We start from the raw sequence: 20803 nt of genomic DNA on the forward strand, positions 1-20803 counted from the left end.
ACATACTGGTGCATTAAAGCAAACCAAATTAGATCAGGTTTTAATGGGTTATAGTTGCTCATCACAATACTGACTAAAGATCTAAACAACAACTAGACTGTGACACTCGAAAAACCACCTAAATCTCATATTCTAAGGACTGGTGGTATTACACACTGATTTATGTTACTGCTCTCTTTGTTGGATTACAGTATTATAACACAGGGGTGCTCAACTCCAGCCCCCCCCCCCCCCCCAAACAGGTCAGTTTTTCAGGATATCCCATCTTCAGCACAGGTGGCTCAGTCAAAGCCTGAGCCTCTGATTGAGTCACCTGTGCTGAAGCTTGGATATCCCAAAAACCTGACCTGCTTGGGGGGGCTTGGGGACTGGAGTTGAGCACCCCCTGCTATAACATTTTAGGGAGGACAGCAGTCTGAAGAAAAAATACTTTAGATTGCAATGATTTCTCTACTCTACGTCTATATTGCTTTCTCGATTATATAGAGGTTACTTTTCTACCTGCCTTAGCAGGAAAAACTAAATCCAGTGTCATACTTAAAACTATTTACCTACTGCACAAAGGCAGCAGGAAAAATAGACTATATGCATATAGTTCTGTGGCACCAATATCCTTTACAACAGTGCACAATAGACCTTTTATATGTAATCTTTTTAAAAACACCAGTTCCCCATTTTCTACTTCAAATATAAGAAAATAGTATAAAGCAAAACCCATTTATTGCCTCTGTTTCTTCAGTTTAAATTCTAAAATATTTGTTTTTGGCTTTTTCATATGCTTGAGAACATTATTTCTAAAATACCGTTTGTTTTTTAAAGATGAACACCATTGTGACTGAGATTATGGAATGGGCTTTGCTTTGATGTTCACAGAAGCTTCTATAAACATAGCGCTTTGCCAAACTTGGGAGATAGACATTTTTTTAAATCAATTTAAAGAGTAGTTCTGCATAGGGTGTGTTGGGGGATGTTTTTTTCTTATCAGTGGGAAGCAGGGAGTCCCCGGACTTGAACCATGTTTATTTCAGCTCTGGGGTCTCCCTGCTTCCCAAGATATTTACCTCCGTAGGAGCTACCAGTAGCATCCCAGGCTGGGTGAACATTATGGAGGCTTAAATCTTCCGTGAGACAGGAGCAAAAAGGAAGCTACAGCGTGATCCGTCGTGGCTTCCTATTGGCTCGCAAGACGCAGGGGATTGAAACCTCCATGGAGTTCTGGCAGCACCTAAGGCTAAGGCCCCGCTCCCAGAGTCAGCGCACCCGCACTGCAGACAGGCGGTGCGCTGACATACACAGACCGCGATATGCGGTCTGTAGGGAGCGGGAGCCAGAGCGGGAGGTGGGCGGGAGTGGGAGGTTTGACAGGGAGGGGGGGCGTGGCTTGAGCGGAGGGACCTGCTACTCTCCCCCCCCCCTCCCTCCACGGACTCGGGCTGGAGCTGCTGAGGGTAAGTATTAAACACACACACACGCAAGCACTCATACACACACACACACACACAGACAGAGGCAGGCACTCACGCACTCAGGCACACACATATACACAGACAGGCACGCACGCACTCAGACACACACACAGAGAGGCACTCACGCTTTCACTCCACACTCCTCCCCGCTCCCCGAAGCCTCTCCTCCTCCCGAAGCCTCCCCTCCCCATTGGCTCACAGCCACACCACGTGACGCGTCAACGCTAGACATCATCATTTTCTTGTGTCCCCTAGCGGCTGACGCGCCACAGCGTGCAGTGCTCTGTGCCGCCACGGGGGACCGGGACCGGCTCGCGAGGATTCCCCTGCTGGTGGGGAACTCGCGACATGGCCGCCCGCGCCAACGAGCGCAGCGGGACCGAGGCCTAAGGAGGTGAGTATGTCGGGAAGCAGGAAATCCACGCAGCTGAGATTAACGAGCTTCAGATCCAGAGACCCCCTGCTTCTTACCTAGGGGGGGGGGGGGGGAAGTTACATCTTTAAATCAACGATTTAGTTGTCTCTGTTAGTCAAAACAATGCTAAACCATTGAAATTGTGATATAATAAAAAATTTCAATCTGTTCATCTATGCAAAGTTCTATGTTTATAGAGGATATTGTTCAAAGTATGGTTATCTTGCATTCTTTAACCCTATGTAATAGCTATGTAAAAAAAAAGTTTATTTGCTAGGGGAGATTGTGCCCTGCGCTCCTATATAGCGCTGGACGCGATTTACACTGATGAGGAACGGAAGGAGGATGGCTCCTCCCCTTCAGTTCCGTCATCAGTGACTAAACGATCACGAATGGCGGAGAAGCCGAGGCACTCTGGGGTCACAGCCTCTCCGGCACTCATAGGGTTAAGAACCATTTGACAGAAGTTCCTGAATGGTTTTCAAGAAGAATAACTTCTCCCAGAAGGCAACTAAATGGTATTACTTTAAAAATGTGCTGGATATCTCTTTGGTCACATTCCAGGAGTTCAGAGTAAGGGGGTTATTCTAGATCATACTGTAGCCCTTATTCTGTAAAGTGTGATAACACGTAATCTGCGCTTAGAGCATGAAAAGTCCCATTGACTTTAATGGGGCTTTTCCTGTGATAGCACATCATCTGCTTTATCACACTTCACAGACTAAGGGCCTATGCTATGGCTGGTCTACAATAAGCCTCTAAGGCCATGTTTTATTCGGCAGAGAAACCTCTGATTTAAATTAAACTGTAAGTAACTTAAAGGGGAAAAAAAAAACAAAGTTACATTTTTTGCAGCTTGTAGCACAGACATTTATATATTACAATATAAGATTTTTGTCTACTAAGTGACAATATTACAGCGCTACCTGTCCATTCTTACATAACAATTACATTCTAAAAACATATCCGGTATCACAGATAAACGAATAATAACATTAATTGCTTAATTGCTCCTGTAGTGATATTTACTGAATTTCATTGGCAACCGAATTGTGAGAAGCATTTAAATCCACACTCAATACGCTGTAATCCCATTTTCCATTGCTCAGAAAGATTTCTGCTCCATTCAAATGAATCAAGCTGAAATCTTCTTGCATATGGGGCTACAGAAGTTTAAATTCCAATTAAACACACAGATGTGCCAAAATCAGCTTCTTAACCTTATCCAGTTACCTGGAATTATTTACTTCAGAAGCTTAGTGCATTGTATGTAGCTTCTCATGGCCAGATTAGCGATGGCCGTGACATGTGCCTATTAAGAAAACATTATGCACACACCATTACAGATTATTGAAACCTATCTACAAAATTAGAGTACTGCTAATATTTAACAAAAACAGAAAGAAAAAAAACCAATCACCACATATCCCTTAAATCCCAACTTTTACAGTATTTTGGAATAGCAGTTCATGTTCAGGGGAAATAGATTTTTTTACCGATTCAGGTTTATGATTCCCTCTCTCCCCCCTCCGCCTCCCGCCTGCTCTACAGTGTTTCTCATTCCTGCACATAAAAGGAATGCATCCCCTACTTCTTTTTAGCGGGTAACAGCAGACAGGTTTGATATCTTTACAATGATTTAATAAAAATCCTTTCAGGGACTTGTTACTTGAGTAGAAGTAATGTTCAGTATTGACATACACTAATATTTACATTGTCAGGACGAAAGGGTAAACATGAACTGTCGCTTTAAGTAGGCACAAACAGGTAATGCGTATTGGAAGAGAACCTTAAATTGTGTTAATAGCTATTTTTCATAAAAATTATTGTTGCATTGCACTGAAATTACTAACTCGCAGTTATCAATTTTTTTAATAACTAAACCCTAGAAAACTGAATGATTCTAAAGAGTTGTTTGACCTTAACGGTAAAGGTTAAAGGGCTGAGGAATTCATAAATACCATGAAGGTTAGGTTATGTACAGTCTAAAAATATTCAAGCATGGGATTCAAGAACAAGGTCAGTTTGGTTCACAAGATTCACAAATGTTACAATGTGCAGGGTGACCGTCTATTGCACAATTAGGTTACACAACTGTTTAGGTCGTTCTGTGGCTGCAACAGAGCCCCCAAAAAACAGCGTTTCGGGTAGGAATGTATATCCTACACCAAGACTGCATTCTTTTGTATTTTCACGGACATGTTGCATATGATATTACATATATGTTTTCCATTATGCAAAGCACTGTAGGTTCTTCTGGCCATGAAAGGGTTAAAAGGTACACTGTTCCATGCCAGGTAGGCACTAAATTACCTATGTAAAAAACAGACGCATGTGCCACTGGCAATGCTGGTATTACAGTAAAGCACAAGTTATGCATAGGGCTCAGTTGAAATATTTGCACAGTATATTAAAATATATCACAACATAACATGCCAGCACGGTCAATAGCACTAAGTAAGAGCTGTACATTAAGGAAGGTAAATCCCATAGGGCTGTATTTGTGGGAGACCTGTTCAGTTTTAGTTGAGCATAAGCAACCCTTTCTCATTCATTTATAGGCCTGGAAGCCATAGCGATACTTAGCAGATTTGTCCAGCAGCAGAATAAATCAGTTCCACTTTTGTTTTTGTTTTTTATATGACTCCCTTAAAATCTAACTGTGCAAAACAAAACAGCCTTGGCTTAAGTAACAATATCCAAAAACAATATATTTAAAAAAAAAAAAACCACGTTTCAGTCAGATACCCCTAAAAGCAATTGTCTAGCCATCTTTAATTTAATGTTAACAGTTATCGTAAAAATTAAAATAAATTCCCTAGGAATAGCTTTGATTTTCTTTCCATTTTGTGACCCACTGCTTTTTTTCACTGTTCTTGTTGAATTTTCCATCTTTGAACTGGCGTTCTTCTTTGGGAATTCGTACAGCGTGATATCGTGGGACACTGTCATCGTACCTGGAGCGTTTAAAGAACCCACACTGCAAAAAGAAGAGAACATTTCCAATCATACGCAAAGTGGGAGAACCTTCACTGGCCACTCACGGTCATTGTGTTAAAATGTTAATTGCAGACAGCTGAAAAGTAGAGAAACACCTTGGAAAGAAAAGAGCGTATCCATGCCAAAGGAGTAGTTAGAAGGCAGCAGTAAAGCATTTTACAAGAAAAATTACAAAGAAATGTTATTTGGAAACACCATTTCATCTATAGCCCTTATTTAATATGCTATGAATACATTTTCACCATGCTGTAAATATGTTCAGCTCCAATCACATGGGACTAAAAATATTCTGCAGCACTAAACACCGTCTTCCCAGCATATTGAGCAAGTGCCTAAGACGCCTGTTCAAGTAGTTCCTATAGCTCCATTGCATCGTTTTAAAAAAAAGGGCCGGTTAAGGTACCCCAGGCTTTTCTCATGACAAGGGTTCAATATTAGGCTGTATCTGACGCTAGCGGTGCGCAAACTGGGAGGCACGCCCCCCAGGGGGGCGGGAGAATTTCTAGTGAGGGCGCGGCGGTTACAGAGGCCCTGCGCTCTTCCCCACAGCATTTAAATTAAATGCCGGGGGAGGCGTGAGGTTTCTTTAACTCACTTACCCGCTGCCAGCCGGGTCTTCGCGACGCGTCGCCATGGCAACCCCCATCAAATGACGCGGTGGGGTCACGTGACGTGATGTCACACGACCCGCGACGTCATTTGATGCCGAGCCATTGGGAGAGGGGGGGCGCGAACGCTGCGGCTCCTGAGAGGGGGGCCGCAGCTCAGGAAGTTTGCGCACCCTGTCTTATGCACACACACACAAAAAAAAGTTACAAGAACTGCTGGGCCTATGCACATTTTTTTGGGGAGTCAATTTTAGTGCTAAAAAGTAGTACACACTTGCATAAAATGTGCGTCAAATATATGAAGGCTTCATGCATATGACACACAGTTAATTGTTTTAAATGAATTTTGCCACTTAGGGCCTCTTCTGCAAGATGCCAGATCGCAGAAACAGCGACCTTGCAGCTTACATTTTAATTGAAACAGAATGAGGTGTAGTTTTTATTTATAAGGTGTTAGTAAATATCATTTATTAGCGTAATATTATTTATAATACTGGGAAAATATTACATTTCGATAACCTATATAATTAATCATCCGCGCTGCGTAAAATACATTTATGGTTGATACTATGCAACCTACATATGCTAATGGGCACTTTCTACTTTTTTGGGGCGCACAGAAACATTCTTTTTTTTACCATTAACATCTATACGCCGGGCACCGTTTATTTCGGTGCTCCAAACAGAATTTGATGGTGCAGATTGTGGCATTTCAGGGTAGTACATAGGCACACACAAGTGCAATTTATAATAAGATGCCCATGCATCAATTTTGTGCCAAAAAAAGCCGTTTGCGACACTTAAGAAATGTACTAATCACAACCTTAGAGAACACTGAAAAAGGCCATGGCTAATAAATGCTCAGGTACATGTTCTCACTCATTCACGGTGTATATGTCTTAATAGGCTCTATTGAAGTCTCACTTTTCATTACTTTTTTTTCCACTTATCCTATATATTTCACTTATTTCACTATATTCACTTTTGGTTGAAGTTTCAATGGGAAAAAACATGCCTTAATAATTGACCTGAAAACTAAATACTGTTTTATGCACCATCTTTACACAATTTTCGTTGTTGTTTGTTCAACATTTTTATTGCAAGATGCTACAAAGTCCAAGAATCTCTCAAATGTTCCTATAATTTGGTGCCATACAGTACAAAGGATTCTTCACTCTTGTAACAGGAAGTGATAAACATCTCATATAATACAGAATCCCAAAGTAAGCCAGCAGGTCACTTGAAGAAATTAGCAGCTCTAAATATTTGTTATGCTTTTAGAAGTTTCACGTGAAAACGCACGTTTCTAAGGATTTGAGCTGCCCCTACATCTATTGTGATGGAAGTCAGGGGCAGCACTTTACACCTTTTTATTGAACTCATTTGTAGTTCAAACTCTAAATCAATTGTAGCTTCAACAAGCAGCACATACATGTATAGCTCAGAAATGAAAACTAGTGCTGATTTTGTTTAGCTTTCATGCAAATATCTATCTTATTTGACTAAAGAAGTGTGCTTCCAGATTAGTGTTGCAAAGATAAACAAAAGCAAGCCTGAATACATTTACAAAATGCAGGGATTAAGGATGAAAATCTCTGTGCAGCAGAAGCTCCCATGGTGTTACATTTCAAAACCGTGCAGCCAAACCACGTCCCGCAGTCAGCAATAAAAAAGAATCAATTACCAAATCCCAGAATGTAGATCAATACTATGCATCAGAAGTGAGCCTCTCTTTATCAGATGGCTGAGCATGGATTTCAGCCTTGTGATATGTGGCATCAAACTGATCTTTCTTACTTCTCTTGAAGAAACCACACTACAAAGAATCAAGATTATTGGATACATTGTGTGTATTTAATGATTAGGGAGAAAAATAAACAAATCAATAGTTACAAAACACAATACTTTACGTATAAAAAGAAGATGAAATAAAAACTATATCTATGTATCATATGATGAGTTCTTAAAGACCTACATGGGCAATAATGCTGCTACTTAGAAGAATTATTTGTTCATGTATAAGGCAAAAGTTAACGGGAGACTCCAACTTACATAGTGACAGAAAGCCTGGATGTGTTATTTTGGTACATTTTGCTAAAGTAACAGGAAAGTAATTGGATAGTACGGTATATTGTATCCTTCAAAGCTTATTTACTCAGATATTGTTCTCTTTTTAATGTAGGGGGTTATTCATTAAAGGTACACCCCCACCCCCCGAAAATATGGCCTATTTTGAAAGTGAGCTCCATGTGATTCAATTTAAAGCAGATTGCTAACCTTACGTTAATTTTTTCCCCAAGCTTTTTGTAAGTCATTTGACATTTTAATTTAAAAAAAAAAGCATAAAGCTTGCAGTAGTGTTCACATGGTGACTCCTGCCCTTTATTGTAACTTTCTCCACTTTGCTGACAGCATGTAGCTTTTTTCCCCATCTAGTGTAAAATAATATAAGGGTTTTTTTTTAGGTCTACCAATGTTACTAAGTGGGAATTACCATAGGCTTTGGGCTCATATTTTAGGAAATGCAGTTTAAATGAATCAGTGAGCTGAGTACAATTAGAGAAGTGAAAACAGACATCCCACTGTACAGGATTGAGAAGAAATCTTTAAAATAATAATACTACCCTTTAAGCTGCGCCAGTGCTGAATGAGGCAGTATTGCACGGAAACACCTACTGGATTTAATGAGCATTTCCATGTGATACTGCCCCGATCGGCACTGTCGCCGATTAACGAATATTGTTGTATGAAATTGACATTAGAAAAAAATAAATACATTTGGGTCAGTGTAACAGATATAAGAAATTGTCTCGCCCCTGGTAACTGTAGAGCAACTCATAGCAGGTGATGGATATTGTGTTATCAGTAATGTTCATAATGTACAGTTGGAAGTAATAGGTTCAGCTGTGGTGTGTGGCATATCAAGTTATAAACAAAGAACTGTAAATAAAGTGGACTCACCTTCCATAATAGAAATACTAAGAGTGCAAGCATTAAAATCCCAGCAAGAATAGCAACCAAAATAATCCACCAAGGCACCCCTGTGTACTGGGCTACAGTCTTCTCTGGGAATACTGTGACACGCACCTATACGGAGATAACAAATGTACACAGATAAACAGCAACTCAGTGTTTGCATTGTTAGAAGTGGCATTAGCCACGTCATTTCAAAAAATGTAATTGTCTTCTAAAATGCCTGAAGACAATAATTCTAGATAAATAAATCCCTGTTTAACATTTTTTGTTTCTTACAATTTGAATTCCCTCTGTCCTTCCCCTCCCCAAAAAAATCCACGTACGCATGGTAAAAACTATTTTCTGCCAGATATTTTGTTAGGCAGTTTTCAGTAATAAAAGTAAAAAAATATATAATTCTAATAAATGTGATTATTTACTCACCCGATAACCTTCGTTTGCCATTTTAATGTTTTGAGCAGTTGTATCTACACTGATAGAAGCTTTGACAATAATGTCAAGGTAATTCATCTTTGAATACTCCTATACCGAAGAAGGAAAAAAAGGATATTATATCCTGAGCAAATGAAATGGACACTAATGCCCGGATAAAAAGAAAATATTATAGAAGAGTTACCTCCAGAAAAGTACTATTCCATAATCTAGACCGTGCTACAATGACTGCATTGCTGTCCAACCCTTGCAGGGGACATCTGATAGTCACGCACCTTGCATGGCCATTACATTCCTGGAAAGGATATGAGATACAGGTTTTCAGAGCGCACAGATATAGAATAGAACATAGAAAGTACAGCATAATGCAAATAAATTTCACACTCCTGTGTTTGGGACACTGCACGGCACAGACCAAATGAATAAAACAGAGAGTGGCAATAAAAGCAATCTGTTATTTAGAAAGAGAGGCTTAATTTTTGATATTCTACTGTTACTATATTGTGTTCACCGGTGTGCTCTACCGTTAACAGTAACCTTCTGTCCGGCATATTTGTGGATTTTAAAGAACTAAAACTAACTAATACAAAAAGTGTGGAAGAAAGGATGGGTGTGTTACATTTCTGCAGTAATACAGCATGCCATGGACAGTTTTTATTTTTTACATGATTATGCTTAATGGAACGACATCATTTTGCATACAGACAAATGAGTCTATAGGAATGAAAATACTCCATGCATGCTTTATATCCTTCCTTGCATACTACCCATGGTATATATCAGGGATGGGCAATTATTTTGGCTGGAGGGCCACTTGACAAGCTTACAAGAGCTCCCCTTCTCTCCAGCTTTTCCCCTACATACTCTTCTTCTCACCTGCATCTCCCCTTCCCTTTCTCTCTTACTCCCTTCACCCTCTCTGCCCTCCTTTCTCTCACTCGCTTTCCTTTCTCTCTCCCCTCCTTCTCTTTCTCACTTCTCGCACTTCTTCTCTTTTAATACTCCTGCCCCTCTGTCACTTTTCTCTCTCTCTGCCCCTCCCTCACTCTTCCCCCATTCTCTCTCTCTCTCTCTCTCTCTCTCTCTCTCTCTCTCTCTCTCTCACACTCTCTTCCCTTCCCACTCTGCCACTCTTCCCTTCCCACTCTGCCACTCTTCCCTTCTCTCGCTCTTCCACTCTTCCCTTCTCACTCTCTCCCACTCTTCCCTCTCTCCCACTCTTCCCTCTCTCCCACTCTTCCCTCTCTCCCACTCTTCCCTCTCTCCCACCCTTCCCTCTCTCCCACCCTTCCCTCTCTCCCACTCTTCCCTCTCTCCCACTCTTCCCTCTCTCCCACTCTTCCCTTCTCTCCCACTCTTCCCTTCTCTCTCTCCCAGGCCCTACCTGTAGTTGGGCCTGACACAGGTTCTTACACAGCGGCAGGAGCTCACTCAGATTGTATTACGGAAATTTGGCCGAACTTCCAGTCGGACCCTAACTTCCTTGTTAGAACCACCTGGGTGGGTTCCAGCCGCGCTGTTACCTCCGCTGCCTCAGCCACCCGCACAGCACGTAAGGCCCAGGGAGGTGTCCCTACCTGTGACCGTACCACAGGCAACCATCCCACCGGCAACCATCCCACCGGCTGGATGTTGCCCGGGCACTTCCGCCGCACTTCCCCCACCCTTGGAAGATATGTTACATTCCCTCTGTGCTCATACAGGCACTCAAAAGAAGCCCTGTACATACTATTACATCAGTGGTTCATGTAAGGGAATCCCATCCTATGACAAATCTACACTTATCCAGGACAGATACGTCTAATACAAGCTTTCTATACGAAAAATGCTTGTTCCAAATCACCCACATTATAAAGTTAGATGTTTTAGCTACTAATTAGGTTAAATAATCACATACTTTATTACTTGGATTTCACAGATGAGCAACACCAATAAAACTTATTAAAGGAACATTCCAAGTTAAATGCCCACATTTATTTTAACATGGGCTGGAAGCAGGGGGTCTCTGTAGCTGAAAGGCATTAATTTTAGCAAAGGTGATTCCCTGGTTCCCAATGCCGGGAACAATAGTGTTGGTACTACCTGGTTATTTAAATACACAACTTCACGCAGGTGCAATGGGTGCTTCAAGTTTAAACCGCCATTTTGTTTCCCCTGAAGGGGATGGTCCCAGGGCTACCTTTTCAGGTGTGTATCTTGGAAACCAAGGGATTGCCAGAGCTGAAAACAGTTTGCGTTTTTAGCTCCGCAGACCACTCCGCAACAAAAGGAAAAACATTCAATCTTACCAGCGATAGGTATTTCCTTTCAGCAAAAAGAGAAAACGATTTCTCATTGTCTGCAGTCTGCTTTTCTCCAATTTCACGTTTGATTCTAGTGCTGCCGGACCCCTTTAAGAAAATAAAAAACACATGATCTTTATTTATGATTTGCAAACACAAGCCAGATTAAAAAGTGGCAATTCTGCTTCCCCCTTCCCCCTCCCCCCCCCATCCCCCCCCCCCATTTACTTGGTCATTCTGTTCTTCATGGCTGCTAACGGACGGAGCACCGGGACAGGTTCTTCAACCCGGCCCTTTCCTCTGTGGGGCTCAGCGAAAGGCCTGATGCTGCCTCGCTTACCAACTTTCACCCACCACCCATCCCTGTTCACTAACTTTAATACTTTAACATCACCACCCCCTAGGTAAATCAATTTTAGGACCCCAACGCCCACTCCACTTTTGGGCTCCACAGAAGATCTGCCACTGTCATGCTCACCAAATTTAAGGGTCCACCCCAAGCCCTCCTTCTGACCAATGTAAGGGCATGGAACCCTTCCCCCAGGGCACAGGTCAAAAGTTCATTCCTGGGCCTTGGGAAACCTGTCCACTGCCCTGCTCTTGTTTAAACCTTGGGAAGGGGGGTGTGGGGGGGGGGAATAATTGATGCAATATCTTTTATCAAAATGCTTGAATCCTTGGTGTGCTAAAAAGCATGAACATACCAGTAGTTTCAATTTGTTTATTTCACTTGCAGGCTGACAAGCTACTTTATCCAGGCCTTTAGAATCTATTTTCATCAAATAAAGCAACCATTTGCCATTAGTAATTTCTCTTGGCCACTGAATATCCAAAAAAGCAGTACCAAGTGCTTTAAGAGGTCTTCCGAAATTAGTTACCTAAAAATAAAATGAAAGATTAAAAAAAAATATATATATATATATATATATATATATATCAATATACCATAAAACCAATATAGATTTATATTGAAAAGTAAATTAAAATACATGTTCTAGTTATTTTATAGGAAATAATTAATGGTGATTGCTCACTAAATTTTCTTGATGACTCTGGTCACTCCTACTTTCAAACTGAACTTCAGTTACACTGGGGAGAGATGTTATAGGCACAATATGATGGGCAAATCCAAGTTGACTAGCATGGCAAAATTCTAGTATAGGATGCCGGTACCACCTTCATGTTTAAAGGTCCAGCTGGCCAATAGGAAATATATCAAATGGAATATCTGACTTTCAGGGTATACTAATCCTGTTGGTTATTATCTGTTCCTTTGGCTAATATCAGCGTGTGTTGGGGCTGTCAGAGTTATACTTACCTTGGCAGCTCCCCTAGCTTTTGAGCTGCAGACAGTACACTTACAGCCTAATGGTGGGGATTTATATATGCTAACTTGGACTTATAATTGGCAATCCTATGCACCTTACCCATCTGGGTTAGGTTCCTATAGGTTTCATTAGCACCCCTTGGTTTGCCGTAGTGATACTATTCATTTAGGCAACAAGTTGAGTGCTTACCTCCATCCACTATTTAGCCTAAAGGTGTATATACAGAAATGTATCTAGACTATACTTTGTATATTCAGGATACACTTTAGTAGTTATACCCATACCATTTGTGTGACACACTAAGTCTAGTAAACAGATATATATATAACACTGTAATACTAGCACTTCAGCCCCATACCTCTTCGGTTCTTTTAATTGTTTTTAGTACAGTTTGTGTTCTGTCTATGTGGTTCCCGAACAGTTTATTTTAAAGTTACTTAATAAAAATTATGTTTTAATTAGGGTGTTTCTTTTTGTGCCACATTATAGGGATTCTTTTCTGTCCTAGTCTACCTGGCTAATAGGAAGCTGCAACGGGCGATGCCACGGTTTCCTATTAGCTGCGGCAGATTTGAGCTGCCATATTGCCCAGCTGCTTCTGGCATGAGGTACGGGGGTAAGTATCTTGGGAAGCAGGGGGTCCCCGGAGTTGTAATTAATGGGGTTCAGCTCCGGAGACCCCCTGCTTCCCACCTAATAAATAATAAAATAAAAATCATTGGGCGGAAATGCACCATTACAATAATATGTTTCATACTATTATAACTCAACAGGGGGAGCTCTAAGCTTGTAAAAATGTATAATACTTCAAGGAGTAGTGTTGTACCGGGTCCTAAATTTTACGAAAACCGGGTAGCGGGTACCCGGGCAAAATGAACCATTTTACCCGACTGGGTACCCAGTTAACCGGACGGCACTTACCTGCAGGGTGAGGAAGACCGCGGCGAGATCTGGGAGCAGCAGCAGAGGTCCTGGCAGCGTTTGCAGCAAAAGAAGTCCGTGTTCAGCCGCCCGGAGCAGCAGGAATACAGCATACAGCTGATACCAGTGGGAGCCGGGGAACCATGTGGCCGGGGAGGAGCCGGTTGTCCAATAGGAATGCTCCTGCTCCGGTCACATGGTTCCCCGGCTCCCACTGGTATCAGCTGTGCGCTGTATTCTTGCTGCTCCCACCGGCTGAACAGAGACGTCTGTTGCTGCCATCGCCACAGGACCTCTGCTGCTGCTCCCAGATGTCGCCGCGGTCTTCCTCAAAGGTATTCCTCACCTTCAGTTGCCGGCTGCAGATAAGTGATGAAGTATTTTCAGCTACTCTGACATTACCCGGCGCTGGTTCCTACCCGGTGCCGGGCCCAGCCCCCTGCTGCCGGGCCTGGGTAATTTCCGGGTAGCTGAAAAAGCGCCGGCTACTGTGTAATTTCTGGGTACTCGGTATATCAAGGAGACATTAAATGCAACTCACTCTGAACTCAAAGTCAATTAAGTTTCCAATATCGGCTTCTGATTTCATAGCACTCTCTCCAACGATGCTCCCTCCAAAGTACACCTGAGAAGGCTTAGCAACTCTGGTAAAGACAACACAGCAATTTGTACAACAGCACATATAAGCTCACAAAAGGCACATTGAAAACAGGCCCTGTTTAACCTAACTTTATCAATGATGCCCCACTAATCTGTCTACTGTATAGTTACATTTTTATGATTTAGAGATTAAGCAAGATTCTTTTGCACATTCATATTTTTTTTTAGCTATTTTATTTATGTTGATGGGCTGTGGTAATTAAAAAAAAAAAAAAAACATATATGCAATTTAATATAATGTAATTTAATTAAAGTGGCAATCTCTCCCCCACCCCCCATCTCATTTTTTTTTGTACTCCCCATTTTTTTACAGGATTGGAGCGAGGGGCCCTATGAGCTGAACCACTCTGTTTTCAGCTCCTGGGACTCCAGCACTTGCTTCCCGAGATGCATAGCAGTGAAGATAGCAGGTTTAAATCTCCCTCCAGGGGAAACAAAATGGCTGCCAAATCTCAGGCCAATAGGAAGCCGGCATCATTGTTCGAGTTTCCTATTGGACAGCCATTTAAATCCCCTTAAAAAAAACACAGAATGTAATACCTATAACTTCACTGGTAAGTAGCTGAAAATAGCGTGGTTCAGATCTGGAGGACCCTCTGGTTCCAATCATGTAAAAAAGGGGGCTAGTTAGGGAGGTATTGCTGCTTTAATGTGCAGGTCGTCGCTTAAAGGGGCCGCCTTTCCTTGGTTGAAAGTGTTTACTAGGTTAAATAGTGCAATTTAGACATTTAAAAAAATCAAATAATAAAAAAAAAAGGGTAGAAAAGTTTATAATTACATTTCTCCCCAATGTTTCTACCCAAGTAGGAGTCTTCATGAGGAAAAAACATCCCAGATTTCAATTGTGACAATATTAGCAATATTAAGTGAGGGTGAGTAGTGTGTGACCACTTACCCAGACACAGAAAGAAGTAGCTCCACTACTACTCGAGCTTTAGCAACTATCGGTACCAAGTTGGCTTGTGAGCTTGTTCTAGATTAGGAAAAGAAGAACATTTTCACACAGAGCAGTACATATACAAAAACTTAGATAAAGCTGGCAGAAAGGATAAAGAAATGAAGACAATAATAACAACAAAAAAAACATACGTTTCCAAACTTAGAGAGATGTTCAGGTCAGTAGTGTCAACAGATATCTCGTTTGTGCCCAGAATGAGATAAAAAGTTATCTGAAAAAGAATGAAAAATTAGCAAAAATGAATGCAACTGCATACAACAGTTCCAAAGAGACTTTAAAGGGACAGGCTAGTGTAGAAATGTACGTCTGTGTGATTAAAATAAAGAAGTATTTTAAACTAAACCGCTTTCGACAACAAACAAAAATGGACTAGAGGTTCAGTGAGACAGATTTGAGGAATCTTCTGCCACAGGTCCAATCCAGTCTTTGAATGAGTCACAGACGTGAGATATAACTTTGAGTTAAACCTTTCCAACTAATCCTAACTCCAAACCCCTGCTCCTGTGATTTACTGTAACATTGCTTTCTTTGGTTCGAGTTTGATATTGACCACTTACATCGGAGTTTCTTTTAAAAGGGTTTCCAAGGTCACACTCGACTATGGATCCATTTTGGTTTGATGTACAAATAAACTGTTTTTCCTGCATTTACAAAAAAATAGGAGAGCGTTAAACACGATAAAAAAAAAAAAACACAAAAAATAAATCACCATCCGACAACTACTGCTACAGTATAGTTACTTACACTTTGGGGTCTCAGGTCTCGGTATGTGGAATAAGACAAGGAGTCGGGTAACTTTGCAATCAGTTTCGCTTCATGGGCATCATCGCCATCCTTTTTGGGATTTTTGGGATCCGATGGGTTGTTTGTAACTGTTATTTCAAGAACAATATCTTTCTGATTTTTAAGAATGAATACTGGAACGCCATTTTCTCTGTGTTAAAAATTGAAGCAATAATTCAATAAATGGGGGGGGGGGAACAAAGGCATTCTAAATGTTCTTAATTTTAAACGGCAATGAGTATAAACTCACACTTACATATTCAAATATGAAAAAGTGTCTTGGCTTCCATTTCGGGTGCAAAATTTGTATTCCATTTTCATGTTGCTGTTACATACATTGTCATCACCACATCCCTCTTTTAAAAACTGGACCTAAGAGAGAATTGCACATATACTTAATGATCCCAATACTGACAGTATCAATTCCTAGTTAATGTTCAGGCTGGAAGAATCCCAGTGCCAAAAGGAACACTTTCCAGTAAATCAAAAGCATAAGATGTTGAATATAAATAGCACAGAAAAGTTTGATATCCCCCCCGTGCATTGGATGCCCATAACCAGTACACCCATATTTTTTTAAACATTTTGTTCTCGGAGACTGAGACAGCACTTCACAATCGAAGTACTGTAGAACTATGTATCTACTACAGTAAGGAGACATTGTAGGTGTTTAGCGAATTTGGTTGGAAATAAGATTTGGCTTTCTCCCAGAATCCACCATGCAACTCAACAAATAAATGACTTGTTTCAAAACAAAATCAGCAGCAAGAAAAAAGGTGTTTTTATAAGTTGTATGGAGAGCAAAAACTTACATCGGCAGTTGTGTTACTTGGCTCATTTGAATTCAGGATCGGGAGAAGTTCTGGGAGTGGATCTCGCTTCAGCCTTCGGGCATTTTTGATTTCCACACTAACGGACACAGGTATATGACGCAGTTTATCCTTAATATTGTCCTACAAAAATAGAGGCAGAATCTTATGTACACAACCACTCCCAAACACAAACCAGGGCGCTCCATAGTCTGTAGCTTTGGGCAACTTGACACGTCCATTTTCCATGACACTTCAAGACGTCATAAGAGCATCACATATAAAGATGCTGTAATTAAGTAACAGAACTCATACAATAACACAACCATCTCTACACGTTTAAGGAGAGGTTTCTTTCTGCACAATTTCCTTTCCTTTCCCTTTTTTTTAACTTAACCAGATTCTTCCTTTGAAAATGTCCAGGAATTTGACATTTTGGAGAAATATCAATAAAGTCAAATATTTTGCAGTGATTTTTAATTTTTTTTTAAATGGCCTGCATTTTAATTTTTCAAGACTGCATCATTAAAGGCAGGCCAAAATGTTAACATGCATCCTGGAGACATGAGCGTAGACATTTAAGGATCTGTACAAAATAACGTAAAACAATGTTTATGACAAGTTAAATAAAAAACAAAGGCCTATTTCAGGAATGTCTACTGGAATCTAACTATTCACTATCACTGCCTTTCATATGGTCACATTAGCAGCAAAGAGGGTGTATAAACAAAATACCCTTTCAATGACACGGTATATGTGATAGTATATTGGCTAGGGGGAAGTTGCCTTAAGGTCGCGGGCTTAGCTTAGCGCTGAGCCGCGCTCACGCATGTCAGTGAGACCCTGCAGCCGCAATGAGAGCGGCTTTAGCAGGGGCTCGCGCACGCTTCGGCAGGCGTGCGGAAGCGTAGCCGACACTCAAATTTTAGATTACGCGCGCAGGGCCGGTCACGTGAGCGGTTCGCCCAATGAGGGTGAACCAGCTCCGTGACGTCACTGGCCCGCCCCCAGACACGCCCCCGGACGGCACGCGTAGTAAGGCCAGCGAAAGCACCCGCTTTCCCTCAGCCTCCGCGCGCCTCCGCACGGGCTTAGTGTCTATGGACTCAGCCTTACTCTGGATACAGAATCATCCAAATTCAAAACAAAGACATGTTTGGTCTGTTCAGCTCCTTACCTGCAGGTGAAGCGTGGTTGTAACACATTTCTTTTGATTTTGTCCCCTGAGTTCAATTGTGTTTGTCAGCTGATTTTCAAAGGGTTGACTTGCAAACTGAACTCTTGACAGTAATCCCAATTGTTTTCTATCATTTTCCACTTGAAATGTGTAGCTAAGTGCTAACAGAGAAACAAAGATACATTTATTGTTACAGTCTACAATGAAAACTGACATCTAATCACCAATTGATAATTCATTAAGAGCAGTATGTGATGTAATTCAGGGTAATAAATATTTAGAAATATTATTGCAAACTTGGATGCTAAAATTACTTGTTACTGTACAAGTTTTGTGTTGACGTAGTAATGACTCAAATCCTGAGAACACTTTACTTCGCAAAAATAGCTGAACAAAACGAGACAAACAGTGGTAAAGGTTATGGTAACAATGGCAGAGAAAGGTTATAGTTTGTTTCACCCCAGTGATAAATGAATCTATTAATCTGAATTATAGGTGCCCACTCCATCTGTTAGGGTTATTTAGCAAAGGAGACAACAAGTGATCGATGAGAGAGAGAGAGACAAGGGGAGAAATAGGAACTCAAAACTTCAGGTAACACAAACACCCAGAATTAAAATTTTAATAATGGCAACTTGTTACTCAAAAATAATCAAACGCAAATCCCTATTGTACAAACGGATGGCCCCCTAAGAAAAAAGTCATGTTAACTTGTCCTTGCTAACTAAGTAACCCAAAGATATCCAAGGTCACAGGGGACAGAAAATGGAAATAAATATAACTAGTCTAGTGCTTAAAACACAGGGGTATCTTTTTTAATTTCTCAGTCACAAAGTTATGTAGGGATTCATGGCTCAAATCACAGATATAGCAGACATTATTGCATACTGTGTGATAACGAGTGCAATAATGTCAACTATACCTGTGTGTGTGTGGGGGGGCAAGTGGCCCTTAATATCAAGGCTGGTAGGATGCACTCGCCCCACCAAAAAAAAATTCGCCAGCCCCTGGTGAGAGGGAGAAGTGAGAGATAAGGGTAGGGTAGGGAGAAGGGGGATATAATGGGGGGGGGGAGGGTGTCAAGAGGCAATGGCAGGGGGGAGAGAGACAATGGGGGGCAAGGGGATAGAGATAATGGTGGGAGGGGAAGAGAGAATGGCGGAAGGGGGAGAGAGAATGGCTAGGGGGAGAGAGAATGGCAGATAGGGGAGAGAGAATGGCAGGGGGTAGGGAAGCGAAAATGGCAGGGGAGAGAGAGAATGGCCAGGGGTGGGGGAGAGAGAAAGAATGGTGAGAGGTGGGGGAGAGAGAGAGAATGGCAGGGGTGGGGGAGAAAGAGAATGGCGGGGGTGGGGAGAGAGAGAATGGCAGGGGTGGAGGAGAGAAAATGGCAGGGGTGGGGGAGAGAGAATGGCGGGGGTGGGGAGAGAAAATGGCGGGGGGTGGGGGAGAGAATGAAGTGAGAATAAATAGCATATATAGGGACGCTATTAGACATATACCATTATAATAAATAAATATATATATCAAAACTGAATAGACGATACCGTCTAGTGGCTAACAAAATGTTTTTATTTGTGCGAGCTTTCGAGATACACTGATCCCTTCTTCCGGCGATGTTACATTGGATAAAGCAAGAAAGGTTTTTACTTAAAAACAGTGCATCCTGGAATGTATCTGACTGAAGCCTATCCCTCCCCCCTGTGCAGAATGTGATTTATGACTTAAGGTGTTAAATGGTCCCTGAATGTTAGTGATTTAAGTGTGTGTGTGTGTGTGTGTGTGTATGTACATACACACATACACACACATCAACATACACATACATACTCTTACATCACTAACATTCAGGGACCATTTAACATAGACGGTATCGTCTATTCATTTTTGATTATTAAGCTCAGCTAACACAGTACAGATACCTCTACATCAAAAAAACAAACATAAATATATATATAATGTAATTTGTTGTATTAACCATTTTTTATGTGTCCCAGTTTTAAATTTAAGATCTATTCACCCTACCTATAATTATAAGTGCATATTTTTTAAGTTAGTTTGCAACCCTGATAGACTAGGACCGGTTTAATCTAAATTATCTTGTTAATCTAAATTATCTTGTAAATTATCTTCCCCCCCCTCCCTCCACGGGCTGCCACGGGCTGCAGGTAAGTAAAAAAAACACACACACGCAGGCACTCATACATACATACATACACACACACACACACACACACACACACAGGCAGGCACTCACGCACTCACGCACTCATACACACACACACACACAGACAGAGACAGGCACGCACGCACTCATACACACACACACACACAGACAGAGACAGGCACGCACACAGACAGGCACACACATACACACACACAGGCAGGCACGCACGCACTCAGACACACACACAGAGAGGCACTCACCTGCTTTCACTCCACACTCCTCCCCGCTCCCCGAAGCCTCTCCTCCTCCCGCAGCCTCCCCTCCCCATTGGCTCACAGCCACACCACGTGACGCGTCAACGCTAGGAAACACCATTCTGTTGTGTCTCCTAGCGGCTGACGCGCCACAGCGTGTAGTCAGCTGTGCAGCCAGTGGGGACCGGGACCGGCTTGCGAGGATTCCCCTGCTGGTGGGGAACTCGCTACATTGCCGCCCGCGCCAACGAGCGCAGCGGGTCCCAGGCCTTACCCAGCACCATTGGCCATTAATGGTATTCCAACATATTGCTATATAACATAGCATGTCAGATTATCATTAGGATTCAACAGTAATGCCTGTACATCATATAACAATAAAGGCCAACAATCACAACTGTATATGTTTGTTGTACTGTGCTTACTCTTATCACAAAGCATATTGATCTGTAAAACCTAGATTTCAAATAGCACTTACTTATAACTGGATTGTACTCTTTAGGATTTGCAGTGTATTCAAAACAGGCTTCAACATCCATACTGAAAAAATACAAGTCAATGGCATAA

The 20803-nt window shown here is 41.6% G+C and overlaps 1 protein-coding gene across 2 annotated transcripts in view; it reads right to left on the bottom strand.

Moving 5' to 3' along the window:
• Positions 1-1955: 1955 nt before the first annotated feature.
• Positions 1956-20803, bottom strand: part of ITGA6 (integrin subunit alpha 6) — a 64245-nt gene continuing 45397 nt past the window's right edge. Inside the window, exons 11-26 of one of the 2 annotated variants that reach the window (XM_075609069.1) lie at positions 20715-20776; positions 17816-17976; positions 16642-16782; positions 16086-16201; positions 15791-15980; positions 15604-15687; positions 15178-15257; positions 14984-15061; positions 13970-14072; positions 11884-12057; positions 11186-11287; positions 9082-9192; positions 8889-8987; positions 8451-8576; positions 7174-7305; positions 4723-4861 (exon numbers count right to left, since the gene is read on the bottom strand). In XM_075609069.1, the coding sequence (XP_075465184.1) occupies positions 7198-7305; positions 8451-8576; positions 8889-8987; positions 9082-9192; positions 11186-11287; positions 11884-12057; positions 13970-14072; positions 14984-15061; positions 15178-15257; positions 15604-15687; positions 15791-15980; positions 16086-16201; positions 16642-16782; positions 17816-17976; positions 20715-20776 (1735 nt within the window). In that variant the 3' untranslated portion in view covers positions 4723-4861; positions 7174-7197. Of the gene's footprint in view, positions 4862-7173; positions 7306-8450; positions 8577-8888; positions 8988-9081; positions 9193-11185; positions 11288-11883; positions 12058-13969; positions 14073-14983; positions 15062-15177; positions 15258-15603; positions 15688-15790; positions 15981-16085; positions 16202-16641; positions 16783-17815; positions 17977-20714; positions 20777-20803 lie in introns of both variants that reach the window. The other variant, XM_075609068.1, reaches the window with a different exon arrangement.

The sequence above is a fragment of the Ascaphus truei genome, chromosome 7, assembly GCF_040206685.1.
Source record: "Ascaphus truei isolate aAscTru1 chromosome 7, aAscTru1.hap1, whole genome shotgun sequence".
NCBI classification, from domain to species: Eukaryota; Metazoa; Chordata; class Amphibia; order Anura; family Ascaphidae; genus Ascaphus; species Ascaphus truei.